Source organism: Dysidea avara, chromosome 6, assembly GCF_963678975.1.
Source record: "Dysidea avara chromosome 6, odDysAvar1.4, whole genome shotgun sequence".
Lineage (NCBI taxonomy): Eukaryota > Metazoa > Porifera > Demospongiae > Dictyoceratida > Dysideidae > Dysidea > Dysidea avara.
Genome location: NC_089277.1, coordinates 23,375,000 through 23,400,056, shown reverse-complemented (window position 1 = coordinate 23,400,056; position 25,057 = coordinate 23,375,000). Strand labels below are relative to the sequence as shown.

General features: G+C 37.7%; 2 protein-coding genes and 1 long non-coding RNA gene across 9 annotated transcripts; all 3 read left to right on the top strand.

The window, feature by feature from the left end:
- The first annotated feature begins 1,186 nt into the window (after window positions 1-1,186).
- Window positions 1,187-11,182, top strand: LOC136258132 (lambda-crystallin-like). 4 transcript variants are annotated; one of them, XM_066051436.1, is made up of 8 exons: window positions 1,187-1,306; window positions 2,101-2,164; window positions 4,443-4,470; window positions 5,112-5,306; window positions 6,026-6,187; window positions 7,202-7,396; window positions 8,411-8,516; window positions 10,875-11,182. In XM_066051436.1, exons 2-8 carry the CDS (start codon window positions 2,112-2,114, stop codon window positions 11,093-11,095), a joined length of 960 nt encoding a protein of 319 aa, XP_065907508.1. In that variant the 5' UTR covers window positions 1,187-1,306; window positions 2,101-2,111; the 3' UTR covers window positions 11,096-11,182. The 4 variants fall into 4 exon arrangements, with proteins under 4 accessions (XP_065907508.1, XP_065907510.1, XP_065907511.1 ...); XM_066051438.1 differs by having other exon boundaries at window positions 1,236-1,306; window positions 2,101-2,168; XM_066051437.1 differs by having other exon boundaries at window positions 1,252-1,306; window positions 2,119-2,164.
- A 559-nt stretch (window positions 11,183-11,741) lies between these two features.
- On the top strand, window positions 11,742-22,292 carry LOC136258129 (solute carrier family 35 member F2-like). Of its 4 annotated transcripts, XR_010702594.1 has the most exons (8): window positions 11,756-11,831; window positions 13,273-13,567; window positions 15,196-15,352; window positions 15,749-15,908; window positions 16,262-16,314; window positions 18,480-18,634; window positions 20,944-21,087; window positions 21,920-22,045. XR_010702594.1 is itself a non-coding variant. In XM_066051432.1 (7 exons), exons 1-7 carry the CDS (start codon window positions 11,803-11,805, stop codon window positions 22,187-22,189), a joined length of 1,107 nt encoding a protein of 368 aa, XP_065907504.1. In that variant the 5' UTR covers window positions 11,742-11,802; the 3' UTR covers window positions 22,190-22,292. The 4 variants fall into 4 exon arrangements, 3 of the variants coding, with proteins under 3 accessions (XP_065907504.1, XP_065907505.1, XP_065907503.1); XM_066051432.1 differs by lacking the exon at window positions 20,944-21,087 and having other exon boundaries at window positions 11,742-11,819; window positions 21,920-22,292; XM_066051433.1 differs by lacking the exon at window positions 20,944-21,087 and having other exon boundaries at window positions 11,742-11,861; window positions 21,920-22,292.
- Window positions 22,293-22,763: 471 nt separating this feature from the next.
- Window positions 22,764-23,644, top strand: LOC136258319 (uncharacterized). The gene is made up of 2 exons (XR_010702749.1): window positions 22,764-22,877; window positions 22,930-23,644. It is a non-coding gene; the product is annotated as an uncharacterized lncRNA (long non-coding RNA).
- Window positions 23,645-25,057: the final 1,413 nt, after the last annotated feature.

The following is a 25,057-nucleotide window of genomic DNA, read 5'->3' as shown; positions in this document are numbered from 1 at the left end:
TTGCCGTTGCCTGCAACCATTACTAGGTCACACACTATAATAGATAAGGAAACTTTTCCAGCAGTTTTGCAACTGACCTACCAGCTCTGTTATCTTTTGATGCAGAACTTCATCTGTAGCAGCAGCAATGGACAGCTCATCCAGATTTAGCTTCCGTACTGCCAGGGAATACACCTGAAAAGGCATTATGTCATGCAGATAAAGATTCTACCCTAACATCAATGTTCTACTTAGAATCATGGCTACTCTACCTGTAACTAGTTGTGAATGTGAGTGGTCCATCAGCCTACTAAGATTAGTCAAGTCATCACTACATAGCAGTATGGGACAGGATAGAAATGGTTAGGCACTGCTTCACAGCCATCAAGGCAGCTTTGTGACACTTACCCCAGAAGAGGTAGTAGAGGAATTTGCTATTAGTCCAGCCAAGACACATGACCAATGAGTAGGCTACTGAGTTATAGTTTTGAAGTAGCTATTAGTACTGGCTAGTTTTTATAATTTTTCTTTCCTCAGTGAATTTTGTGTAGCTAACAAGTAGCAGCAATGAAATGAAATTTGCTATGTATTCTGATTAGACTAATAATGCTGCAAATTTAATTTACTATGCATGACTTGCACTATTAAGGTAAATGGGGGTAACTTCGTGAAAAGTTTGCGTTTTTGTTTATAACTTTAGATATACAAAACCAATAAATACGAAACTTGGCTACAATCAACATGTGTTTATGTAGTCTAAGTTTGCCAAGTTACAATAGATTTGAGTAATCGGTTAGAGAGATATGGCAGGAAATAGCCGATAGTGTCAAAAAACACGCAATGGGGGTAACTTCGTGAATTTACGAATTCTCCTGTTTCACTGCCTATAGCCATGGCTGAAACATGGATTGTTGCCAGAAAAGAGTTACACTAGACACTTTACCTACTTCTCCAAGTTAAAAGAGTCGAATAGAACAATGTACATGGTCCTCTAAGTGGTTAAGAGCAAGTTTTGTAGTACCCGGAAAGTTTTTTTAGCAAAAATTTTGTTACACATCATCAATTGAACGACGATTTCATAAAAACCACAGAAGCTAGAGTGTCATACTTGGACTCAAAGTAATCACCATATCCTAGCGTATATACACAGAAAATATCAAATCGTTTGATCAAGCCATTAAAGAGTTTCAGCAGATCAAAGTCGAAATTCACGAAGTTACCCCCGCCTACCTTATACAGTGTTATACTTTCTTCCTAATTAATGCTCACCACCTATTTATCTGAACAGAAGGAAATTTTGTTATGTAACAGTTTACCATCGATAAAAGTGAGTTAAAGTATATAGAAATATATCGTACATTGAAATATAACTTTTAGAAAAGGGGACATTAATAGAGCTAGCAGCATCCTGGTGGTTTTGCTTTCTGGCACATGGTGGCTTCATAGCAACAAACCAGTGATTAAAAAACAATAAATCTAGGTAATTGTTTAACAGTTGTACTGCCCTTTTGTAGGCGATATCACAGTTCCTTTTAATGTCGCTTAGTGTTATATAGGCTTGTTTAAAGCTGACGCGAATGTTACTGCCAACTAGCTTCCATCCCAGATTCCTCGGAACGTCGTAGCATTTTGCTGGCCAATGGTGCACAGTATTATTCATCGTCTCAAATAACTTAGCCATGGCTTGTACAACTGTTTGCAAATTTCACAAACGCTTCGAAAATGGCAAGACAGATGCTAGCGTTTTTGTTCTGTTCTGAAGCGTTTTCTTAGCCTTCTATTGTACGGAACGTGAACTTTTTTGTCCGCTACTGTATCTACTTGTATGTACTTATGCACCTATCAATGTCACGCCCCACCTACCCCAGGTCGGGCAGCAGGTGGGGATTTGTCACCCAAGCTCGTCCCCAGGGTAGGGGCATTTGCAACACGAACATCCGTACTTTTCCATACTGTTGTGATTCCCAGGATAAATAGTAGGGGATTCGTAACTCAAAGTTGTCCCCAGGGGTGGGGAATTTGCATTCTCGCATTTGCAAATCCCCAACAATCCCCACCTCTGCCTGATCTGGGGTAGGTGGGGCTTGACATTGATAGGTGCGTTATTGTGTTTTTCAATAGACTAAATTACAATGGCAGAGTCTTCAGTGACTACTAACAAGGGAAAAGTTGCCATTATTGGCAGGTAGGTATGTTAATGATGTGTTGATAGTATTCCTAATACACTACACCTTGGTGTCGTTACCGTACTGAACAAGTACTAGGGTCCTAGCTGCAGTATAGCGCATGCTAGTAACCTGCAGGAGGTATACCTTTAGGTGAATATTGAAGTCCGATTAGACCACAGCAACTATTCTGAGACAAAAATTGTTGTGCATTTGACCCCCAGTAATAACTCCATCTACATATGTGCATACTAATAGTCCATTTTCTTTTCAATAAGGCTAAAGTATTGCAGTGCACTTTTTGGCTTCTTCTATGGCTTTACGTGGGGTGCCTTAAATTCAGTGTTGGGCAGGCTACTTTGTAAAAGTAACTAGTTACATATTACCAAGAGTAAATAATGGAAGAGAGAGTATCCAACTGCCATATACTGCATCAAAAATGAGCACCTCAAGTAGAGAAGCCATCCTGTAGTGCTTTCAAAGACAGTGTTGAATGAAGTAATAAACACCTGCTAGGTCAGACTGTTTGACTTCAAATCATGCCTGGGCACTTCAAACAGTCTGACCTAGCAGGTGTTTATTACTTCATTCAACACTGTCTTTGAAAGCACTACAGGATGGCTTCTCTACTTTCTACTTGATGTGCTCATTTTTGATGCAGTATATGGCAGTTGGATACTCTCTCTTCCATTATTTACTCTTGATATTACTTACAACTGAACTATTTAGTTACAGTTACATATTACTCATAAAATAAAGTAACTGTAATAATATTACATATTATATTACTTTGTATCCACAGCCTTAAACTGTCACCTGTGAAACTACCACCTTATCACGTGACATGATTGCGTTGTTGGACAATGTGCAAACCTTGGTTATAAGTAAGAAGCTGGTGAATAAAAAAAAAAAAAGCTTCATTTAGTAGGCTTCGTTATTTCGTTGTGGCTGGGCGTTACTCAAAGGATAACTAACAAGATTAGTAACTTCGTTACTTGTAGTAATAATATTATGTAATATTAGACTCGTTACAGTAACTATAATACTTAGGTAACGCGTTACATTTGTAAGTAAAGTAACTTGAGTTATATTACCTGTTTTTATAGTGTATTTCGTTATATTACTTAGTTACCACACAAGTAATAATATCACATAACGTGTTACTTATGTAACACGTTACTCCCAACGTTGCTTAAATTCACTACGAAAGTCTGTTTTCCATAGGTTCCAATGTGTTTTTGACATCACTTTTGATTAGCTGTTGATCTCGTATACTTTGGTGTAGCAGTTAGTGATATGGATTTTCAGAAGCTTCTGTAACCACTCTATTAATTGTTCCTTGTTGGATAGCGCTGTGACCTCTATTGAAGTCAATATGCAGCGATATTGATGACCTGTCAATTCTACGTCATTTGTGTGCGAGTTGTCTTGACTCTTGAGCAGTTAAAACAACTAAAATCAGAGCTCTATTGTGAGGTAGGCACTTTGTGGTAAAGTTTTAAAATGATTACTGGTCTTGTAGCCATTAGCATGTACTATATTACTTTACCATCTACAGTAAGTAAACCTAGTTGTCAGATGTGGTAACATTGAAAGTGGTGTTTCCCTTAATCTAACCATCAAGTCTTAAAGTTTCATTGTTGTAATTAATGTTTTCTTTATATTATAGTTCTGGTAGGGTTACTTACTGTTCTAGCCTTTGTCTTCTGTGCTTTCTAGATTACCACACAAGTGATGTCATGTGAGAGCAATTATTTCTACTGCTGCATGGTTTTGTCATGTTTCATAGTATGAACTACCAACATGGACTGTTTAAAGAGCAGTGTTAAAAGTTTATAAAGCTTTATACATCCTCCAACGCAACCCAGTATGCTTGAGTACCATGCGCAGAAAGAGAAGGCTAAATAAAATACATTGTAGCCATTGGAAAACATGGTTTCACGGTTAAAAGCAGGCATCCCACAGAAGCCATAAACTTAATTGCATACCTTGGTTGCTTATTGAGAATGGACTATTGCCATAGGGAGACAAATTGTATGCACATTTATTTGTAATGGTGAGATCAGCTGGCACATTTCATACAAATACTGCAGACTGTATATGTGCGTTTTACATTCATTGTAGTTCTAAATGTGGAATGTATAGCCGTACATGATGTGTACATGTAGCATAGTGGATATGGTGTTTAATGTTGCACATGATACAATGCTAAGCTAGAGCCTTATTTGTTCATGATTCTCATTAAACAGTGTAACAGACTTGTATTTCAGCTGTATATTTACTTTTTTTTGTATGCAGTGGTGTGATTGGGAAGAGCTGGGGACTGGTATGTATTTGTGTGCGTGCGTGTGTGTGTGTGTGTGTCACTGTGTATTACGTTATACTCGATCATCACTGTAATACCATTCATATATAAAGGTTTAACAGAGATGAATTTACTATAACAATGGTTTGGAAAACAATAAGTTAAAAACCATGGGACACATGCAATCTGTACTGCTCAGTTGTCAACATTTTGATGTACAGGTATATACCACAATATCTTTTGTAATACCTCTGGCTTTGTTGCTAACTTGTATTGTAGAATCTTGTATAATTAGTTGCTACTGAAAATGCAAATGTTTTGTCTTTCAGTGTAAACAGATGAACCACAAAGCTTTGTAGGCAAACCAGATGTAGACCATATGTAGTTGTATGTTTTGGAAACTGATGTAGTGTTTGTAGTATGATGTCCTTCACTTTCAAAGTAATACTATCAAGTTGTTGATATCTTGTGACTCAGAATGTTACCATAGCAACAGTGTTTCATTACAATACTTTATGATTAATAATCTAGTGTGTGTGTGTGAGTTTCATTTATACACTTTAGTACTTCAATTTGATCCTAACATGTATACCATCCTATAGATTTAATTCTTTGTTGTTTTGTTACTGCATTTCTAGGTGTATTTTTTCACACATGTGTAGATGTTTTTACGTGCTGGCTATGAAGTGGTCTTATTTGACACTCAAATGTCACAACTAAAAATGGCCCAAGGCTACATTTCATCAGAACTGGAGAACATGCAGAAGGAGGATGGATGTGATGCTAGTGAACTGATCAAGAAACTAACACTAACTGAGAACCTTAAAGAGGCTATGAACGGCACTATATATGTACAGGTAAAGAGACATATACGTCACAAGAAATTGAATTTGTACCACTCGTGTGTGTGTGTGTGTGTGTGTGTGTGTGTGTGTGTGTGTGTGTGTGTGTGTGTGTGTGTGTGTGTGTGTGTGTGTGTGTGTGTGTGTGTGTGTGTGTGTGTGTGTGTGTGTGTGTGTGTACAGTACAAATACCATGGGCATGCACATAGGTACTGTTAATAAGAGTTGTTTGTGGTACATTAGGAATATTTTCTTGGTTACATTTGTGGTAGCACTGTTGGCATTTAGAGTGCATATTACACAGAGTTAAACAACTTACAGTTTACCTGTGTACATGTATGTACATATATGCGTGTGTAGAGTCTACCAGTATGTGTTTGTGATGATGGTGCTGCTTGTGGACAAATGACCACATGCTGTATTGATCGTATTTATCATAATGTAATGTCCACTCTGACTGTGGCTTGGTCTGGCTAGCAATATATGCTGGCTGTCACACTCAATTCTTCTGCCTTAAAGTTGAAGATGACTGTTTAATATGATTGTAGAGTAGTTAAACCAATTGTATTTTACGTGCTACATTTATAGTAAGTACGTATCTAAAAGCCTACTGTAGGTAAATTGGATTCCACTCAAAACTTGTTTTAAAGCAAATGATGAAGATGTTTAAATGAGCTTGTTGATTGTCACTGTTGTACAAGTATTGCTACACTGTTCCTGTCCTGTCAATGTAGGAGTGTGTCCCAGAAATTGTTGAGCTGAAGAAGAAGGTGTTCACATCACTGGATGAGTTTGCTAGTGACAAAGTGATCATGGCTAGTTCCACATCATGCATTCCAGCATCTTCTTTCACTTCCGACCTCAAGCATAAGAGCCAGTGCATTGTGTCCCACCCTGTAAGAATAGTAATGTATGTAATGTGTTTTTCTCACACATGTAGTACATACGTATGTATGTATAACGTATAACAATAAATATTTGCAAAACTAATATTTGGCAATTTGCTATAAAATTTCAGTTGGCGAAATTTTAATTCGGTGAAATGCTCTCACCGAAAAATTGGCGGTGCATCATTGCACATGAGGTTGTGTGTGGTAGTACTAGTGTGTGGTATATAGTGCTGTGAACCAGTGCAAAAAAAACCGGTTATTAACCAGTATTGTTTAGGTCAGCCAATTACTGGTTAAGAAGCCTTTAAACTGGTTAAGAAGCCTTTAAACTGGTTAAGAAGCCTTTAAACTGGTTAAGAAGCCTTTAAACTGGTTAAGAAGCCTTTAAACTGGTTAAGAAGCCTTTAAACCGGTTTTGCCACCCACTTGGTAAACCATATAAATTACCCCTGCTGACAAGTGTTATTGTAAGACAAGATGTTGATGGTAACTTTGGTACCACCCTAAAGTTTCCAGCAGGCATGTTGTGTCTGCCAATACCACTGTATTACACAGAAACCAGTTAACCAGTTAACTGTCAGTTATTGGTTACCAGTTAACCAGCTTTGAATTTGTTATCAGGTTCACAGCTCTAGTGGTATATGATGACAGCTCTAGTGGTATATGATGACAGCTCTAGTGGTATATGATGACAGAAGGACGAACCGTGCATTCTGTACAATCCTTTTTGTGCTGAAATGTTGGATTCAGCATCTGGTGGGACTGAAACTGCGACGGGTCATCCGGGTCTGACCCACTTTATAGAAGAATATCCATGTCCTGCTGCAGCCCAATGTCTTTTGTGGGCCATGTCCACTTAGCAGGATCATGTGTTTCTGTCTGTAGGCATACGTAGAGCCTCGCCCATTTATCAATGGCTGCGCACAAGTCATCACCATCATGGTAGTTACAAATCCAGAAATGACATTGAATTGACTAAAGCTGAGTGTGTTCTGTGCTTACTGTACTGTTCTTGTGTAGGCTAATCCACCACTTTATGTTCCAGTGATAGAGATCATCCCATCTGTACATACCTCTCAAGAGGTGGTAGAAAGAACTGTTGACTTGATGAAGGAACTTGGTAAGGTGCCAGTCGTGGAGAAGAAGGAGCTTAATGGTTTTGTGATCAACCGACTACAGTATGCCATCATCATGGAGGCATGGAGATTAGTAGAGGTGATGTGTTCTACGGAGTCATTATAGATGTGTGATGTATCGTAATAAGTGCCTATGTAATTCTGTAAAGTGGAGAGTCAGCTGTCTGAAGTGTGTTCACATGATTGAAAAGTATGCAACAATAAAATAATTAGTGTTGCACTGATAATCGGTATAGGGCTGATATCGGCTACTAGCTGATTAATCGGTTTTGATTTTTTTGGGGGAGGCTAGACATAAGTTATTTGGCATTTTAATTAAGTTATGTGTTAATGGTTTAGCGGTGACTACAAGCCATGCCCATAATAAACTGTCAGGGTTTAGGCCATGCCCAACAATAAACTGAGGTTTTTAGGTTTCTATGTAGTGCCAGCCACTTGTCTCAACTGTATAGCAGTAGTAAAATGTACTTAAAACCTGTTTACCATGGGTAACTTTTACTTGTGGTATACATCTAACTTTACATTTTAGCCTAGAATGAGCTGTATATCAATGGTTATGTCACTAATATGAGCCATTTAATAATGATGAGAATGACTGTTAGTGTTATTAGTGTATATCGGATCGGTTATCGGTATCAGCTAATTCTGTTGCTTAATATCGGTTATCGGAATAATCGGCTAATTTGGATATCGGTGCAACACTAAAAATAATATAATTTCTGTGCTGGCCAGTTCAACTGGAAAGCATATTAATGATCAATTATGTCAGAGCTCTATACAAATACTCTAATAGAGCATATATATTTTATTGTAATAAAATGTCACACCTCTTTAATACTCTAACTGAACAGTTGATATTGGTATTTCTTTCCCCACAATCCTGACTCTCCCACTGTAATGGTACAGGGGGGCAAAGAAATCTGTATGTAGTTGTGAATTGTGTGACCATCCATTATATGAGTACATCGTGAAGCATGTGTAATTTAGCATGCATTTGAAGAGATGACAACAGTTTCAGTGTCATTAGGTTGAAGTCTATTTTACATACTGTACAAACATTACGTTGTGCTGTATGTGTGTTTTTGTATTATAGGATGGTGTTTGCTCACCAGAAGATATTGATGCTGCCTTCACTGAGGGGTTGGGCTTACGTTATGCATTTGTTGGTCCACTGGAAACCATGCACCTAAACGCTGGTGGTAAGCTGTTACTGTTTTTATTGGTGGAAGTGTTATGTACTATGTTATCAAGTCCCCTTGAACAACTCCTTGCGACATGTTTGATGAGCTTGTTACAGCCTGTAGCATGGGGACTTGTTAATAGTAAACAAATGTAGCAAACATCAACCTTATGTACCTTGCTTAATGGTTAGGATTCAGGTGGGACCCAGTTACCCACTGTATCATCGTTGGCATAGTCCTTCTGCAGGGTGCTACTGTATATTGTGTGACTTTACATATTGTACCTGCAAATGTCTTTTTAGCCTATTTGATCCAGCGTTGAAACCAGTCACTGACCCACTGGCCTGGATAGCAATCCCTGTCTGACCCTGATTAATTAAAACTGAGGTGTGCACCAAGAGCTACATTTTGGGCACTCCACTAGAATATTAAATGGGTAGCAATACAATAACCAAACAGGTAAGTTTAAAAACTAACAGTCAGTCAGTGGGCATGGTACAAAGTATGTCCACAGATAACAAAACACGTTTGGTATAAATAGTGTGGCTTTGTGCATATGTACCTACTACATGTAATTTCAACAAACTTTACTATGTATCACAATCAGTGGGCATGGCTCACAAAGGAATTTGGCTTGCTGCAAGATAGACTATGACTCATGATACAATAACTGTGCTTTTATATAATCACATTGATTTGTACACCAATTGATGTGGGTGGCTCCACATAATCTTGCAGACAGCAATGGAGATGGATTCATACATACTGTACCTACAGTCTGCAATACACTTATTAATAAATGGGCATGGCTCCACGTTTGCCCACTAATACAGTAACACTAATACCTGTTAAGTGGGTGTGACTCACAGAAAGAAGCTAGGACTAGACTATGATGTGTTAGTACACTTCATCACTACCACACTACATCACTACCACACTAATTAATGCATTTTCACACATCCAATCCAGGTTATACCCAGATAGCCTGGACAAATTGTGACCCATTTGACTCCAATGACCCAACTGTTGCGAATAACTATGAAAACATTACCCACAGGCTTTCCTCCTAAAATTGCATGATACATAATTTTCTGAGATTGCCATACAGTGAAGCCTTACTTAGCAGCCACCCCTTTAGTATGGCCACCTCTAGTAGGTCAGTATACTAATTAGTAATTACTTTATAGCATGGCTACCTCTTTATCAAGGCCATATATTTAACCAGGTGCACGCCTCACAGCCAGCTGAAGGTTGGCTGTGGGGCATGCGCCTGATTACTGTAATTTTATTATTTTTGGTGTGCATGTGTGTGTCTGTGTCATTTCGCCCACATGAGCAAACAGTTTTGTGTCAAAGCAGCCTTCATATATGAAATGAAGGCTAGCATAAACCTTCCCGGTAGGTAAGCTTTCACTGTGAGGTGGTTTATTTGTGCCAGCTTCAAAAAACAGGTAGAGTGATTTCCTGAAGACGTTGTGAATGCCTTTCACAACAGGCAATATGGGTATAAAACAACCGAAAACAATGTATCTGGCTTTGCAGGCTACCAGTAATAATGAATCCCTTTGAAGAGAAAGAGGCATGTCCCGTATGTACATGAATGAAAGTGAAGGGCAGCCTCAAGGCTTTCTCAAACTTTGTGTGATAATACACGATAGATACACAGTTGTCTGAATAATTTACAGTTTAAAGTGGTTTGTTAGAGTTACACTTCCTTAGCAACATAATAACTAAATTACAAAATAATTCATGAATTACGAAATACTCTAAATTACAGTATTTTCAAATCTAATTATCTAGCTGAATCAATAGCTAAATTATTGAGTAATTGCCTATTTAGTCAGAATGGGATAGTATTAACTGCATGGACACCTGGTTTTTAGATAGTCTCACGCAGCCAGACCACTATTTCTCCCCACGGTGCTTATCGATTAGAGATTATAAGCGCCTGCTCGAAATAGGGTCTGGTACACTTCCAATAGGCCAGTTGTGACAGCGCCTCGATTAGATTTATAGGTGTTGATAATGCACCCTTAAAATTTAAATAAAAAGAACCAGCATGGAATGGCAAATTCTTAAATGTGTTTGTTAACGCCATTTCGAGCGGTGTAATCGACACCTCACATTCCTGCCGGGTGCTGTCCCAACTGGCCTATTGGAAGTGTACCAGACCCTATTTCGAGCAGGCGCTTATAGTCTCTAATCGATAAGTGCCGTGGGGAGAAATAGTGGTCTGGCTGCGTGAGACTAGTTTTTAGAGGTAACAAACATCAACTTGTTTTCAGTCCCTTAGCTGGCCCTCACTGACAAGACAACATGTATTTCATTGTGTCCTATATGTAGCGACATACACACCTACGTCTTATATATCCACAGGAATAAAGGACTACTGTGAGAGATATGGTGCCAACATCAAAAGAGTAGTTACAGATGAGCACACCACAGCCAGGGATCTTAGTGGAGACACGTTGGCTAAATTAAGTGAACACTACAACAAGCAGACACCGTTGGATAAATTGGAAGAGAAGCGTCAGTGGCGAGCTGAATATCACAAAGAACTTCTTAAATTTAAAGAAGAGATGAAGAAGAAAATTTAATTCTTACATATTTTAATAGGTGCAATTTCCTTGTATACAAGGCTACAGATTGTTGTTGCACATTATTATAGTCTATTTTTAAAGTTACTAAGCTGCAATATAATGTAAGTAGGTAGCCCTCTTTATAAATTCTTGCCATTATATATAGAATTCAATAGCTATAGGTAATTGTATACATATTCACATAGCTGTACTTTCTTTACTCACTAGCCATTGGCATGAACTTGCAACTTTTTTTTTTTTGAGAAATATGCTAACAATTCTCTAAGGCCAGGAAAACTTGATTAGTGACTTGTTTCTCATAAATTTGGATTGATTTCCATGCAGGCGGGAGGTCGTTTATATTCATTATTAAAGAAAACACTCCAAACCAAGCTGTCTGTTACTATAGACGTTAGCTAAAGCATGTACTTACATTTTACCACCGTTTTTGAGGTGCAAGTGACACTTGCTGTGCTGTAAAATGGTAGCCAGCGTCCGAAATACGTGCACTTAATTGATAACACGGCACAAGTTTGCCTGGCCTATTAGAGTGGAATGCATAAAAGATAGCCTGTATTGATGAAAATTCCTCCCTTCTAGTTACTATCGGCGCCTGCCCCTTGCGTTTGCGGATAAACGGATTTAATGAACCTAAAAATCAAACCCACAATCAATAAAATTAGATGTTCGTTAGCGGTTGAAAACTACGCAAAGCCAGGCTGTAAATGAAAATCCTATCATGGTATATCAACAAGTTGGAAGTGTTTGTATAATTGTATTGATTGTACGTTGTATGATGTTTCGATCGTAATGCACCTATCAATGTCAAGCCCCACCTACCCCAGGTCGTCGTTGTTGTTATCTACTTTACCAGTTAGGCACTGGAGGGTGTACACAGAAGGCAGAGCCTGTTCGAGGTCGAGCAGAGGTGGGGATTGAATGACAAATTAAATTCCCCACTCCTGGAGACAACTTCGAGTTACATATTATCCCAGGAATCACTAACAATATGGCCAAGTATGGCTATTTGTGTTGCAAATGCCCCTACCCTGGGGATGAGTTTGGGTGACAAATCCCCACCCGCTGTCCGACCTGGGGTAGGTGGGGCGTGACATTGATAGGTGCATAATTCACCAATTAATGTGTACTGATGTTACGCCCAAGTCAGACTCAATCAGAGGTGGGGATTTGCAATGATTGTGTGACTAATTCATCCCTGGCACAACATTCATGTTACAAATTACCCCGGGAATCACTAACATTCCTATGTTTGTTGCAAGTACCCCTATCCTGAGGACGAGTTACGGTGACGAATCCCCTACAAATTCCCACCTGCTGACCAAACTGGAGAAGATGGTGATAAATGCACCCATGTATGTAATGTCATGTATGCCCGTATCCCATCCCTGGAATATGAGACCGACAAATTCTAGTGTCACATCCTGGAGCAAAGTAGCTTTCCAAAAATCTCCACTATGTTCCCACCTCCTAAGAAGGAATTCGATCAACTTAATGTTGCCTGCAAAAATAGGGCATGTGCTACACCCCATCACACAATAGGTTATATCTTAGTAGTGGCATATCTGAAATCTTGTTTTCCCCTTGGGGGTATTCTCACAAGCATAATTTAGCTACAGAGTCAGACCACAGTGAGGCAGTCATTTACTAAAAGATAATGGCTACCATTTAGCTGGAGAGTTTGGCAAATTTGGCAAGTGAGTGGTGTTTCGCCAAACTAAAAATCCACCAAATCCTTTGTCCAATACAATTGTGCATCAGCTCTACTAAATTGCCAAGCCTTTTTTCTTGCCAAAATGCTATTATACAAATCCCCAAAGTTTCCCCCTGCCAAACTTTCTGGCTATACAGTATTCAATTTTAGCATAGTTGCACTCAAAAAAGTCTTTATCCATACTCTGACTTGGCCAGACTGTTTAAGTTTTGTAGTGGTTGGCAGATGATGTGGTTAACATTACATCACGCATTCTAGTAACCATGTGTCATATTCTTGTGTTATGGATTTGCTATATTGTATAGAGTAGTTGTACTGTTATAGTGGGGATATGTATATTGTATGTAATGTGCTTTTGTTGATTTTTCCATAACAACCTTGTTACTTTTAGGTGCTCTTTTTTGTGGCAACATTATGTTTATTTAAAATTTGTAACACAAAAGTGTCAATTTTCTTTTTGTAGGAAATTTGCCATTGTCCTGATGTCAGGCCAGGTGTTGTCACCATTAGTAACAGGCATCGGGGTGTTCACAACATTACTAGAGAATCACACAGGAGAAGATATCTCATCCACACTTACAGCCGGAGTGTTCTTCCTTATGAGCGCTATCCTTAGTCCATACATAGCATGCAGACCAGACTTCTTGAAGAAACTACGACGCTACTGGTGGAAATGTACAATAGTTGCTATAGGTGATGTGTGTGGGACTTACCTACAAACACTTGGCTTCAAGTTCACTTCAGTAGCCAGTAATCAGGTAGTGTGTTATGTATTGGTGATACTAATACAAATACTAGTGTAGCGTACAGTCTAGTATTTACACTTGTATGACATTGTGGCTACATGTGTGTACATGTGTAGTGAAGCAGCATTGCCAAGTGGTTTACCTGGTAATCAAAAGGTTCAATACCTGGTTGCTCTGTTGTTGTTTCCTTAAGCAAGAAACTTTACTCAAATTGTTCCAGTCTACTCAGCTGCTAAATGGGGACCTGGTGAATAAGTTTCAATGGGGAAAGCAGCCCACCCAACTGCAACATCAATGGATACGTGGTGTTAACCAGAGAAGCAAACACCAACTGTCCATCTTTTACATAATGGGTGAATATCCTGGTGGGACTTCAGGTGTCCACAGCTTTACCTGTAAGACAAGATACAGCCTCCTGTGCGTTACTAGTCCTGATTTGTCTGCACTGACTCATGGGACTTGAGCAGTGCACAGTGTCCTAGTGCTGATTTACTGGGTAGGCACAGCCATGCATCTGTGTTGTGTGGTGGGTGTGTGTGTGTGTGTGTGTGTGTGTGTGTGTGTGTGTGTGTGTGTGTGTGTGTGTGTGTGTGTGTGTGTGTGTGTGTATACGTGTGTGTGTATACGTGTGTGTGTGGTTTGTTTATACGTGTGTGTGTACATGTTTGTGTACGTGTGTAGGTATGTGTGTGTGTGTGTGTGTGTGTGTGTGTGTGTGTGTGTGTGTGTGTGTGTGTGTGTGTGTGTGTGTGTACGTGTGTAGGTGTGTGTGTGTGTGTACGTGTGTAGGTATGTGTGTACATGCGTGTGTGCATGCGTATGATCACAATCACACAACTGTTTGGTAATTGGAAGGTTCCAGGTTTATTGCCATTCTTCCTGTCAATATACTCACTGTGTGGTGAGCCAGTTTTCTTGGCCGCACGACACGCTACCATGTGTCTTGATTCAGCAAGGTTTTCTACTGCCAATGTCTTATGTTCATGTGAGACCTTGGGCACCCACACCTTCCTCAGATGGGTATTGGGTACTAGTCCTAGCCTGCTCTAGGAAGATGGTTCCTTCACTGACTCCAAGTACTAGTAGTACCTACATAAGTGCACAAGTGCCTGGCAGTGTTTCACTGACCTTGTATATTGCAACCAAAGGCTTTACTGTGTATGTATTAATATCAGTGTAAGTACATTACACACACCAAAATGTCAATTTAGTGATTTGTAGAAGTAAGAAGTGTACAGTACCTTCTGGTAAAGTGACTGAATGGAGCTCTGCATGTATTCTCTGAACCATCGTATTGACTTATCTGAGCACTTTGTCATTAAACTGGCAAACAGGTTTACAGTAATGATTCTAGGGCTGGCATGGGTTCCCAAAAGCTATAGGATTTTCACTATTTAAATACTTTAAAGTGGCTTAGAAGTGATTCTCTAAGTACGCTGATGCTAAAACCATTAAACCTAATTATGCTAATCTGTTCAACCACACCTTTTTACCAGGATGGCAAGTGTCCTTAGAATTGAATATGCTGTAGCGTGAAAGCTATCTAGGATCACCATTGGGTACAAGTGTATTAGAACCAATATTGAGTGGTGCCACTGAGATATTTTGTTTGTATGTCTGTACATTCTTTTGTACTATAGGCAATCACCAATGGCTCTATGACTGTATTTGTTGCCGCTCTTTCCATCCTTCTGATCAAGAAGAAATACAAACTGATCCACTACATCTCCATCATCATCAGTACTGCTGGTATGGTCATTGTCATCTTGGAAGATTTGAAGACAGACACTAATAAAGGTGAAATAGTGAAGATATTCCAAAACGTAGTAGTGACTGTTTTATTAGAGTAGTTCATAAAATGGTGTACATTATAATGTATGTATGTTCTATTAGAGTGTTTGAACAGTGTTCTGCCTATAAATGAATGGGCCAAAGAAATTCACTAAATTTCTGAATACTTTAGTGGCACACAGGTGTTCAGATAATAGAAGTTCTATACTGTAATGAATTCACTAACAAGATTTACGTCCAGTACTTACGTACTTACTTTTATTTAGATCATCAATATAAAAAAAATAGTAAAGGTGGTAGATCCTGTAATAAATTGCTCTTATGTTGTAGACTGCTTGCATTTATATTCTTTGTTGGAGTAGATATGAGAATGAAATTATGTATAATGCTTGGTTTTTGCAGGGAATAATCCATTAGTTGGAGATTTAATTTGTGTTGCTGGAGGATTTGGTGTTGCTGTTGCCAATGCTGGTGAAGAGGTTGTGATCAAAGGAGAACTCAGTGTACTAGACTTTACAGCTTTAATAGGATTCAGTGGAGCAATTATGTCTGGCATACAAATGTATATATATAATTATTACTACAATGCATTCCCACACAATTTTATAAGTATTTCAGTGATTACATGCAGTTCATATGTATTTGAATTACTTACCAATTCCTTGGGTATCTTGAGCTGTTTGGGCTATTGACATTTCTCACTCTGATATTGCAGTTTTTCCAGTGTTTACATCCAGTAATTAGATAATTGAAGCTCCAAGGATTGTACACTGTAGCCTGAAGTGTTTTATATCAGGGCTTTTAGATTTTGTAAATCAGATGTCCACTTATTTCCTGCCTTGACCACAATGACCATTATAATTTAATTTGCCACATGTTGTTGACACTGTGCAATGTAGTCATCTTCCTCGATAGGTGTATTTTGGATCGAAGAAGTGTTATAGTAATGAAATGGGATTTACGTTCAGGTAAGTGTATACACTAGCATAATTTATATGGTACCTTATTGTAATACTCAGTTACCTGAACCTTCGTGGTCCACCTGATATTCAAGTAAAGTTTGTATCTCTGAAATTGTGTACAAACTTATCTTGAATTAACAAATATAAATTATGCATTTCAGCTCTATAACAAAGCACTCACATTAACCAAAAGTTTAAATAACTGGTGTTTGGATAAGTAAGGTTTCACTGTAGGTGGTTTTTGTGTCTGTCAATGTTTAATTGGACAGTAGTGTACATACACATATTTGCACAGTATTTTGTAACTGGATTTATATATCCTATTGTGGATACCATTCAATTATGTAGAATTGTGGATACTATCATATTATTAATGCTTCAGCTTTAGAGTTATAAGCCATTGATTTTTGATCACCATCTGATCAAAAGCGATATTATATAGCCTAGATGCTATGCCATTGGAGATGTCTGAGCTATACCCTTCAATGCTTCATACCTGCAACTTTCTTTGTCTGGCTGCAGGAGCTGTTAAAGTCACGTGACCTATCTGAATAATTATCATCAATTATTGGACAAAAATTATAATTGGTCGAGTGGCACTGTTCGTAATGCTTAAAGCTATGCTTGATATATGAAAAGAGCAACTACCACCCATACTTTGATTTTTGTGCAAAAAGCTTTATTTTATATATGCTTCTCTGCCAGTAGCAGACTAACTACTGCACCTGGCACATATTTACACAATTCAAATATATTTTAATGAGGTTTTGGATAGCTTCTCTCTTTAAAATATCCATAATTTCTCTTCAAAATGACCAGAACATTAGCAATCAAATATCATACAATATGTTAGTTCTGTATATTAGGGATCATGAAGGTTTGGGCTTTTCTGGCCAACAATATCACCTTAAAACCAGCCTCTTGACACCTTGGCAGTATTGGTTAGGTATAACCAAGCCCAAAAATGACCCTAAATGCTTTCAATAGCTTGCTACAAATTTTTAAAATTTTCAATCTATAGAATTTTCTACTGACTATTTTCCTCCCTGCTTGCCTGATGCCTTCAGACAAGCATAACTCAATTGATTTTTCACTGTTTGACATCATTTCAGCCTGACAGGTGCTTTTTGGCATACTGCAGTACGTACAATGCATGCAACATGCACTTACCTCTGTCCATTGCATTTTGCTGGCAGCCCAAGGTGTCAATTCATGGGGCCATGTGATGGCTTCCCTACGTTTGTAAATGGGAATTGTCCATATTTTCTGTGGTGACTGGATTGATTGCAGATGCACTTCTCTTACTGTTTTTCATTTGTAAAGTTGTGTAACATGCAGAACATAGCTGAAAGCAAAGCGTAATGGCCACTTTACAATAACTGATAGTTGGGGCACACATTTAAGCAAAAACCTTGTTCTTTTTTTACTTGAGTACTTAAAGTACTTGTAAATACTGCAAACATACCACAGTGAGCGTCAATGAGAATAAATTGTAATAAGGTGTAGTTTTCAGTTTCTGAAATTCTTTAGTATATTTACACAACCAATCACCAAAGCTAATAATTTGGTGTATGGCCAATCACCCCAGGCAGTATGACTAAAATCACTGGAATTGTTTTATAAACATACTTAAAGACATTGTGATAGTTGCTAGCAGGTAACGTTGTTACTATATACATTTGGTTATCAAGTGCTATAATTGATTGTGAATTGTGGACATGATTGTGGGTTGCCTTATTCAGACTTGACACTACACTACACTACCTATTGACTGCCAAACTATGTGTGTACAGCCTGTTAGTTACTTAGATGAGTTAGTTTGTGCATATATAAAACTCATGTTGACTAGAAGTCAATAGTATACGTATGTCATATGAACCATGGCTACTTCAGTGTATTACACTTATTATATATACTCCCCTTATTCTCAGTATCAGAAGTTTACTGTAACAACAGGGCTCAATCCAGCTGGAGGGGGGTATGTTTTGGAATATATTAATTTTTATGGATTATGAGAGAGGATCACTAAGTGTGAGAAGCACACTCTGAAATGCAAAGCATAGAGGGGTCTGGGGGAATGCCTCTTCCCTTTTAAAATTTTTTAATATATTATATAAATTTAGAGTATGTTTAGTTTGAATTTAACTTGCATTGTTAATTTTTTTTAACAGTATTGTACTTTCTTGGTTATCAAATCTGCAATACATCATACTACTTTGTTCTACCATTGATCATATTACAATCATCATCCATGGTAGCAAGTTTGTCATTGTTAACTTCCATTGCCTACAGCTTCTTATTTTCCATCTTCTTGTTCAACAACAAGGTACACACATGCACCATTTTTCCAGTTTAAATTTGTAAACTAGCTGTGCATGTACTGTAGATAAGTACTAGTAGTATCGTAACTAGAATATACAGTGGAAAACTGTTACGAATAATTGTCAGATAAGAAGAACAATATGTGTACCCTGAGTTATCCGACTCAGTTATCTGTGTGCTTCAGGTGTGTGATTTATTGGAGTTATAAAATTATTCAAAAGAGCCCAACAGCATTAGGATTCAGTTGACCAAGATTCTACTGTGCTAGTGTATCTGGTTGTGTATATAGAATTGTGCAACAGCATAGACAGTGATATATATAAATAGTTTCTTACCCAAGAGGACTACTATAGGTTATTTAAACTATGTGAATTGCTACCATCCAAAATTTCAAGGAGGGGGAGGGATTTTCACTTCTTCAAGATGCCATTGTAACCACTGTTGGGGTCGTTACCTTTTTAAAGTAATATATTACTTATTACTCGTTACTACAGCAAAAAGAAATACAGTACAGTTACATAATTATAAGACGGAGCAATTACAAATAAATAAGTAACATATTACTTTTGTAAGATGACATATTAAAATTGTCAGAAACCCAGCTGCCTTGTCTACTTCTAGTTTCATAACTTGTTCTAGCTACATGTTCAACTCCTGTTAACTTCGTTAAGCCTGTCATGCTTTCAAATATTAAGTTCATATGATCATACTAGTGATGCTTACTTATTAGAACAGTATCATGTTGGCTATCTGTAGGAAGGATTGCAAGCTATGTGTATAGTAATGTACCATCTTATTTTGCAGTCAGAATTGAAGTTACATATTACTTTGTTACTTTAAAAAAGTAATATTATTATATACAGTAACACAGTAATGCATTACTTTTTACAGTAACGAGTGACAAAAGTAACGTATTACTGTGTCAAATAGCAAGCCGCTACACATTACTTCCCCTTAAAAAGTAATGTATTATATTACTGTGGGGGAAAATGTTTTCATGGGTAGCTGCCAATCTGCAAAAATCATGAAAATTTACGTTATTGAAGAAACCTAAAGATAAACATTTTGTAATGAATAAACACAAGCTAGCACTCACTACTCTAAAGAATAACTGTGACCGAATTTTGAAAATTCAACCATATGGACACCTAAAATATTTAATGATCAAATAACAAGCTGTGTAGTGTGAATCTACATGTTAATGGTTGTAAGCAAATCCCAATTGCTTAAATTACAAGAAAATTATTGAAGTATATTTACAAATGAACTGTGCTCTTAACAGCATCTCACTGAAATTTTAATTCCAATTCTTTCATGCACAACCATATGGATTCTTTTCCAAAATTCAGCCACATATATACTTTCGGCATCCGGTTAACTGAAAGTGTATTAGGATAACTGAGGTTCCACTGTATGTACATAGCACACAACAGCATTGAATAAAGCAACTCCTTTGTGTGGATGACATTGTCTACTGTATATGAATTGATATGTGTAAACTGTAGGATGAAGCCAATCACTATGTTAGTCACAAGATCCTGTCCTGACCGCCTTGTACAAACATTTTGTTTGCATATTTTGTATCAGACTGAGGAAACAATATGAGCAGTTGTACAATTCTAACTATAGGGTCAAAGTTTACCACTTTCATAACTGCAAAATTGTTTCTGGAATTATTTTGTATTGAAACTAAAATCCTGAGGGCTACATCTGTTATATTCCTTGAGGGTACATCTGTTATATTCCTTGGCCAATGGCCAACTACAAGGGCATATCATCAGCTAGATCATTTGAGGGCCTTAATGCTAATTATTAAAGGTTAGACGGTGTGTTCTGATGTGCATGGCCCATTGCAATTGTTTTCTAAGCCAAGCTTGGCTGCTACCCGATGCTACCAGGGCATGCAGGGAAAGTGAGCCCACGTGAACTGGTAATGGAATTATGTAACGTCCTTAGCACCACTAAAATATATTCTAAAAAAATGGATTCTTCTAACTCTCTATAGACCATGGACGATCGTTTGTGTTTGCTCAATAAATGCGGGGAATGTTAGTGGCAAAATGGTGAGTGCCACATGTTGTCATTTTGAAACACTGATTTTCATAGCGGTTTTGTTTTTTTACCATTATCACAGCATGCAAAGTACAAACATAACGCACTTAACACAGTAAGATCCAAATATCTATTGAACCTTATTTAACCTCTTCATTGATATTTTGTATAGTAACCATTGGCTCACTTAACATAGTTTCAAGCATTGCTTAAATGCATTGCATAATGTTTATCAGTTCACGTTAATTTGTCCTTCCCCAGGGTACTACAGTCCGTTATAAGCAAGAAAGTGTCGATACAGAAATTTAATGCTTTGGTATGGTTTACTGGCATGAAGAAGATTACTATTTAATTGAAGATAAAAGAAGGAGAGGAGAAGGCAGACATTTGTTGGAACCACAAAAGGTACATCTCACCAATGGGTTTGTTATTGTGATGTAAAATGGTGGTCGTGTGCTGCTTTGATTGGGCTCTTGCCTTGCAACTGTGGTCAGGCTAGCAGACCAAAATTCTATGTTGTAATAAAATTCATATCCAGCCACCTGTAAGTCTTGTTATTTGATGTTGAATGGGGTAAGACTATTCTGTAAAGGTAATTTTTGTCACATATGATATATATTTCTATGGTGGGACGCGGCATTTTTAGCAACGCCCATCACTTTAGAAGAAAACTCTACTAAACAGTATTACCATACTGTTTGATAAAAATCTACAGTAAAAATTTGCAACTTTGCATGAAATTCTTGCAAGGCAAGATGTGCAGGCATAAATGATGCTTTCCTAGCATAATTCCTGTTAGACTTTTTGGTGCAGGTGCAAAGTAAAAGGTCCTTTCCTTGCAAGATTTTATGCAACCTTGTAAGAAAATCATGCTTTAATCATGTACACATATGCAGAGTCAATTATTACTGCCTGACATAGGCCATTTGTCAGGTAAATATCATGCATGGCCAACCACAATGGGACCTGCCTGACAAAATGTCAGATTAAAATACAAGGAAGTAGTCCAAGGTTGTATAGTTTTTTAAAGTGCATAAGTAAATAGCGAACACAATAATGATTGTACCATTATACATACAAAGGTTAAGTAAATCTCTTGATGTATTCCCTGAATGTCAAATTATGTAAAGCAGCAGTGTATCAATGTCAGGTAAAGCTTTAGTTTTCCTGACATTTTCACTGAGGTTTTAAAAAATTATAGTTGTCTCTGCACATATATATGGATCTGTTTACACAGTTCTCAGCCTTCTACATTGGAGGATTTGTGGTGATCATGTTTGGACTGATCCTATACAATATTATATCAGTACCTGAAGGAGGTACAGACCAGTCAGTGTTCAGTATTGGCTACTGGTACAACTATGGATACTCACTATTCTGTGAGTGGAGGTGTCGTTCAGCAGCAGCAGATAAACATCTAGTAAACTTGATTGATTCAGATGATTCGGATGATGGCTACTCTACTTTTGATAACGGAAATAAATCAGTAATTGGAATTAATAGCTAGCCAGTTAGTATCTAAATAATTTTTTATGATTAATGTAATATGTGGGCATACAATGCACTTAGTAATTACATAATATAATTATTATACTATAGCATCACATGAATGTCAGCAATTAAAGAAGGGGTGTGTATATTTGATGTCATGTTGACTAATCATAAGTAAGTGGGGTCGAGGCTTCTACTGCACCACATTAAAACCTCTTCTAAAGTGGTTTTGCATTTCTAAGTAAAACACCGGATTGGACCACGCTGGGTTCTACTGCAACATTTCAACACAAACTTTATTGTGGATGACACCGAAACCTTTCAGTGTTGATATAGTCAGCCACAAGTCTCTTAGGGTGAAGGGGACAAAGGAGTCAAGATTGAAATACTTTAAAATTACACTAACCATAATAGAGCAGCATTCAACTGAATTACGGTATTAATTAACACATATACTTCAAAGCACACATTTAGATAACATAAAAAACGCCCTTGTATTTAATCACGGAAAATCAAATCTTGAGAATTTTCTCACCAGATACCCGATTAGACTATTTGTTTACATACCCTGTATGTGCTTCATGTAGCATGGTTCATTTAAAGTGGTTGAAAATCTGTTATTTTATATTATAAAAGAGCGAGTCTATGTAAAGATGGTGCTTTCAACTATTTAGGAGCAATAATTGGGAATCAGGATGGAAGAGGTACCACTTTCTTGTGGTAGTTTTGCAGATTGTCATATTTTTAATTTTAAAGATGGCTTATCATCTCTTTGTCATCAAACTGTTGGCCATCTCTGAATGGCCAAAGCATGTCGACGTTTTGCCCATTTATAATGTGATGGTCAGGCATCTTCTCTTCATCCTCTTACATGTCAATCAATATTAATTTTGTAGTCTACATCGGTAAGTCACATTAGAGCTATATACATGTATATTATAACAGGTACGTGAGCTACATGTTACTATAATAATATATTATCAAGATCGAGTTCATAATAGTAGTATAATAGTACCTCTTCTAATATTATGAACTCTTGATACTATTATATGATAAATTTTTACACTTTGCATCAATTTTGCAGATTGCACAAATGGTTGGGCTGGTGTTAGAAAGATTCCCACAAACAAAATATGAAATCGCTGTGGTTCTCCATGGATACTGTAAACTTTTCAGTTATCAGGGCATTCAGGAGCGCTTATGAGCTCCCGTTTCTATGTACATGTTTGTAGCTGCAGTCCAGTGGATGTTGTATTGTGATATCAAAATGTAGGGACTTAGCTCGCCATGATGGTCAAACAAAGCAAATAGCAGCAGCAGTGCTGCAGTACCAAAATAGAGAAAGAACTGGAAGAACATGGTGGGTAGCTGTAGCCTTTCATTAACATTTTTGATATATTATTAAGTTTAATTTTATTCAGTATTTTATTGTGGATAATACTGCAGTTGTGGTGTGTGTATAATTCCTGAATAGGATACATGTGGCAATGAACATACATTGTATGCAGATCTATAGAATATCCTACTAAGTGGGGGAGTAATGGGGCACAGGAGAACTGAGAGATGGCAGGAGACATTTTAGGACGAAACATGTGCTGTTTGAAAGGGGATGAATAAATCACAAGTTATACTTTCATGTGATCAAGTTTGATATGTCTTGTCTCTTTGATAATCTTGTGGCACACTATAATTTTAGTAATTTAGCTTGTTAAGGTGCACATAATCATGAGGATGGTCATTCTTTTATTGTAGTTATGTGACTGGATTTGAACCAGGCTTCCACACACATCCAATTCTTCGACTTCAATTGCTTGTAACTTTTCCAGTCAGCATGCTTTTGACCTACAATTTTCTCACAATGCTTTCATTGTATTATGTAATAATAGGTCAAAATCTGAAAGTGATAGCGTATTCCTACATTGAGATATGATTCTTTGAAGTCATAAATCTGGATGTGTGTGGAAGCCTGGTTTTGTCAAATACCAATCACATATGGAAATGATATATGCTATAGATAAATAATGCATTGCATGAGCAAATTCATTTTAATGTGATTATATCAAGACACACGGTAGTGTGTCGTGCGGCCCAAGAAGCCGGCGCGCCACACCCGTGAGTATATTGACAGGAAGAACGAAAACGTCATTTTCACACCTTTGTATCTCGGTGATCACTTATCTGATTGGAACCAAATTTGCTACACAGTTGCCCGCCAGCCAAGGGAGTCTACATTCCAAATTTGAAGGAAATCGCTCAAGCTATTTCCGAGATACGAGCTGCCAAAGTTTCGTTTTTTTTTTCTTCGTCTTTTCGCACACTTGCAAAAATTGCTATAACAAGCAAACGCGTACTCCGATCGCCTTGAAATTTGGCACACAGAAAGGGAGTCCAAAGGCAAATCCTAGCATCAAATTTGGTACAAATCCGATGAATGGTTCAGGAGTTATGACCGATTATTCGCGTAAAACAAGATCGATTTGTTGTCACACCTACAGGGTAAACCGCTTCATGGAATGAGTTGAAAATTGCTATGTAGATGGAGTAACCATAGTAGGAGTGCCTTTTGGTGGTTTGAAAGGAATCGAGATAAAGACCACGGAGATATGACACAAAACCCAACCTGTGTCACAATTACGCGATCGATTTTTATGAATAAAAAAGTATTAGTTTTCACGCCTACTAGGCAAACCGCTTAGAGCAATGAGCTGAAAATCGGTGTATAGCTGGAATAATCTTCATAGAAAGTCCTTGCAGTAGTACAGAAGAATCGGATTACAAACCACTGAGTTATGATTCGAAAGCCAACTCCGTGTAGCAAATGCGAGATCGAGATACTCTAATAGAACAGTCACCCTAATAGAGCATTCAGCTAGTTTATTTACTC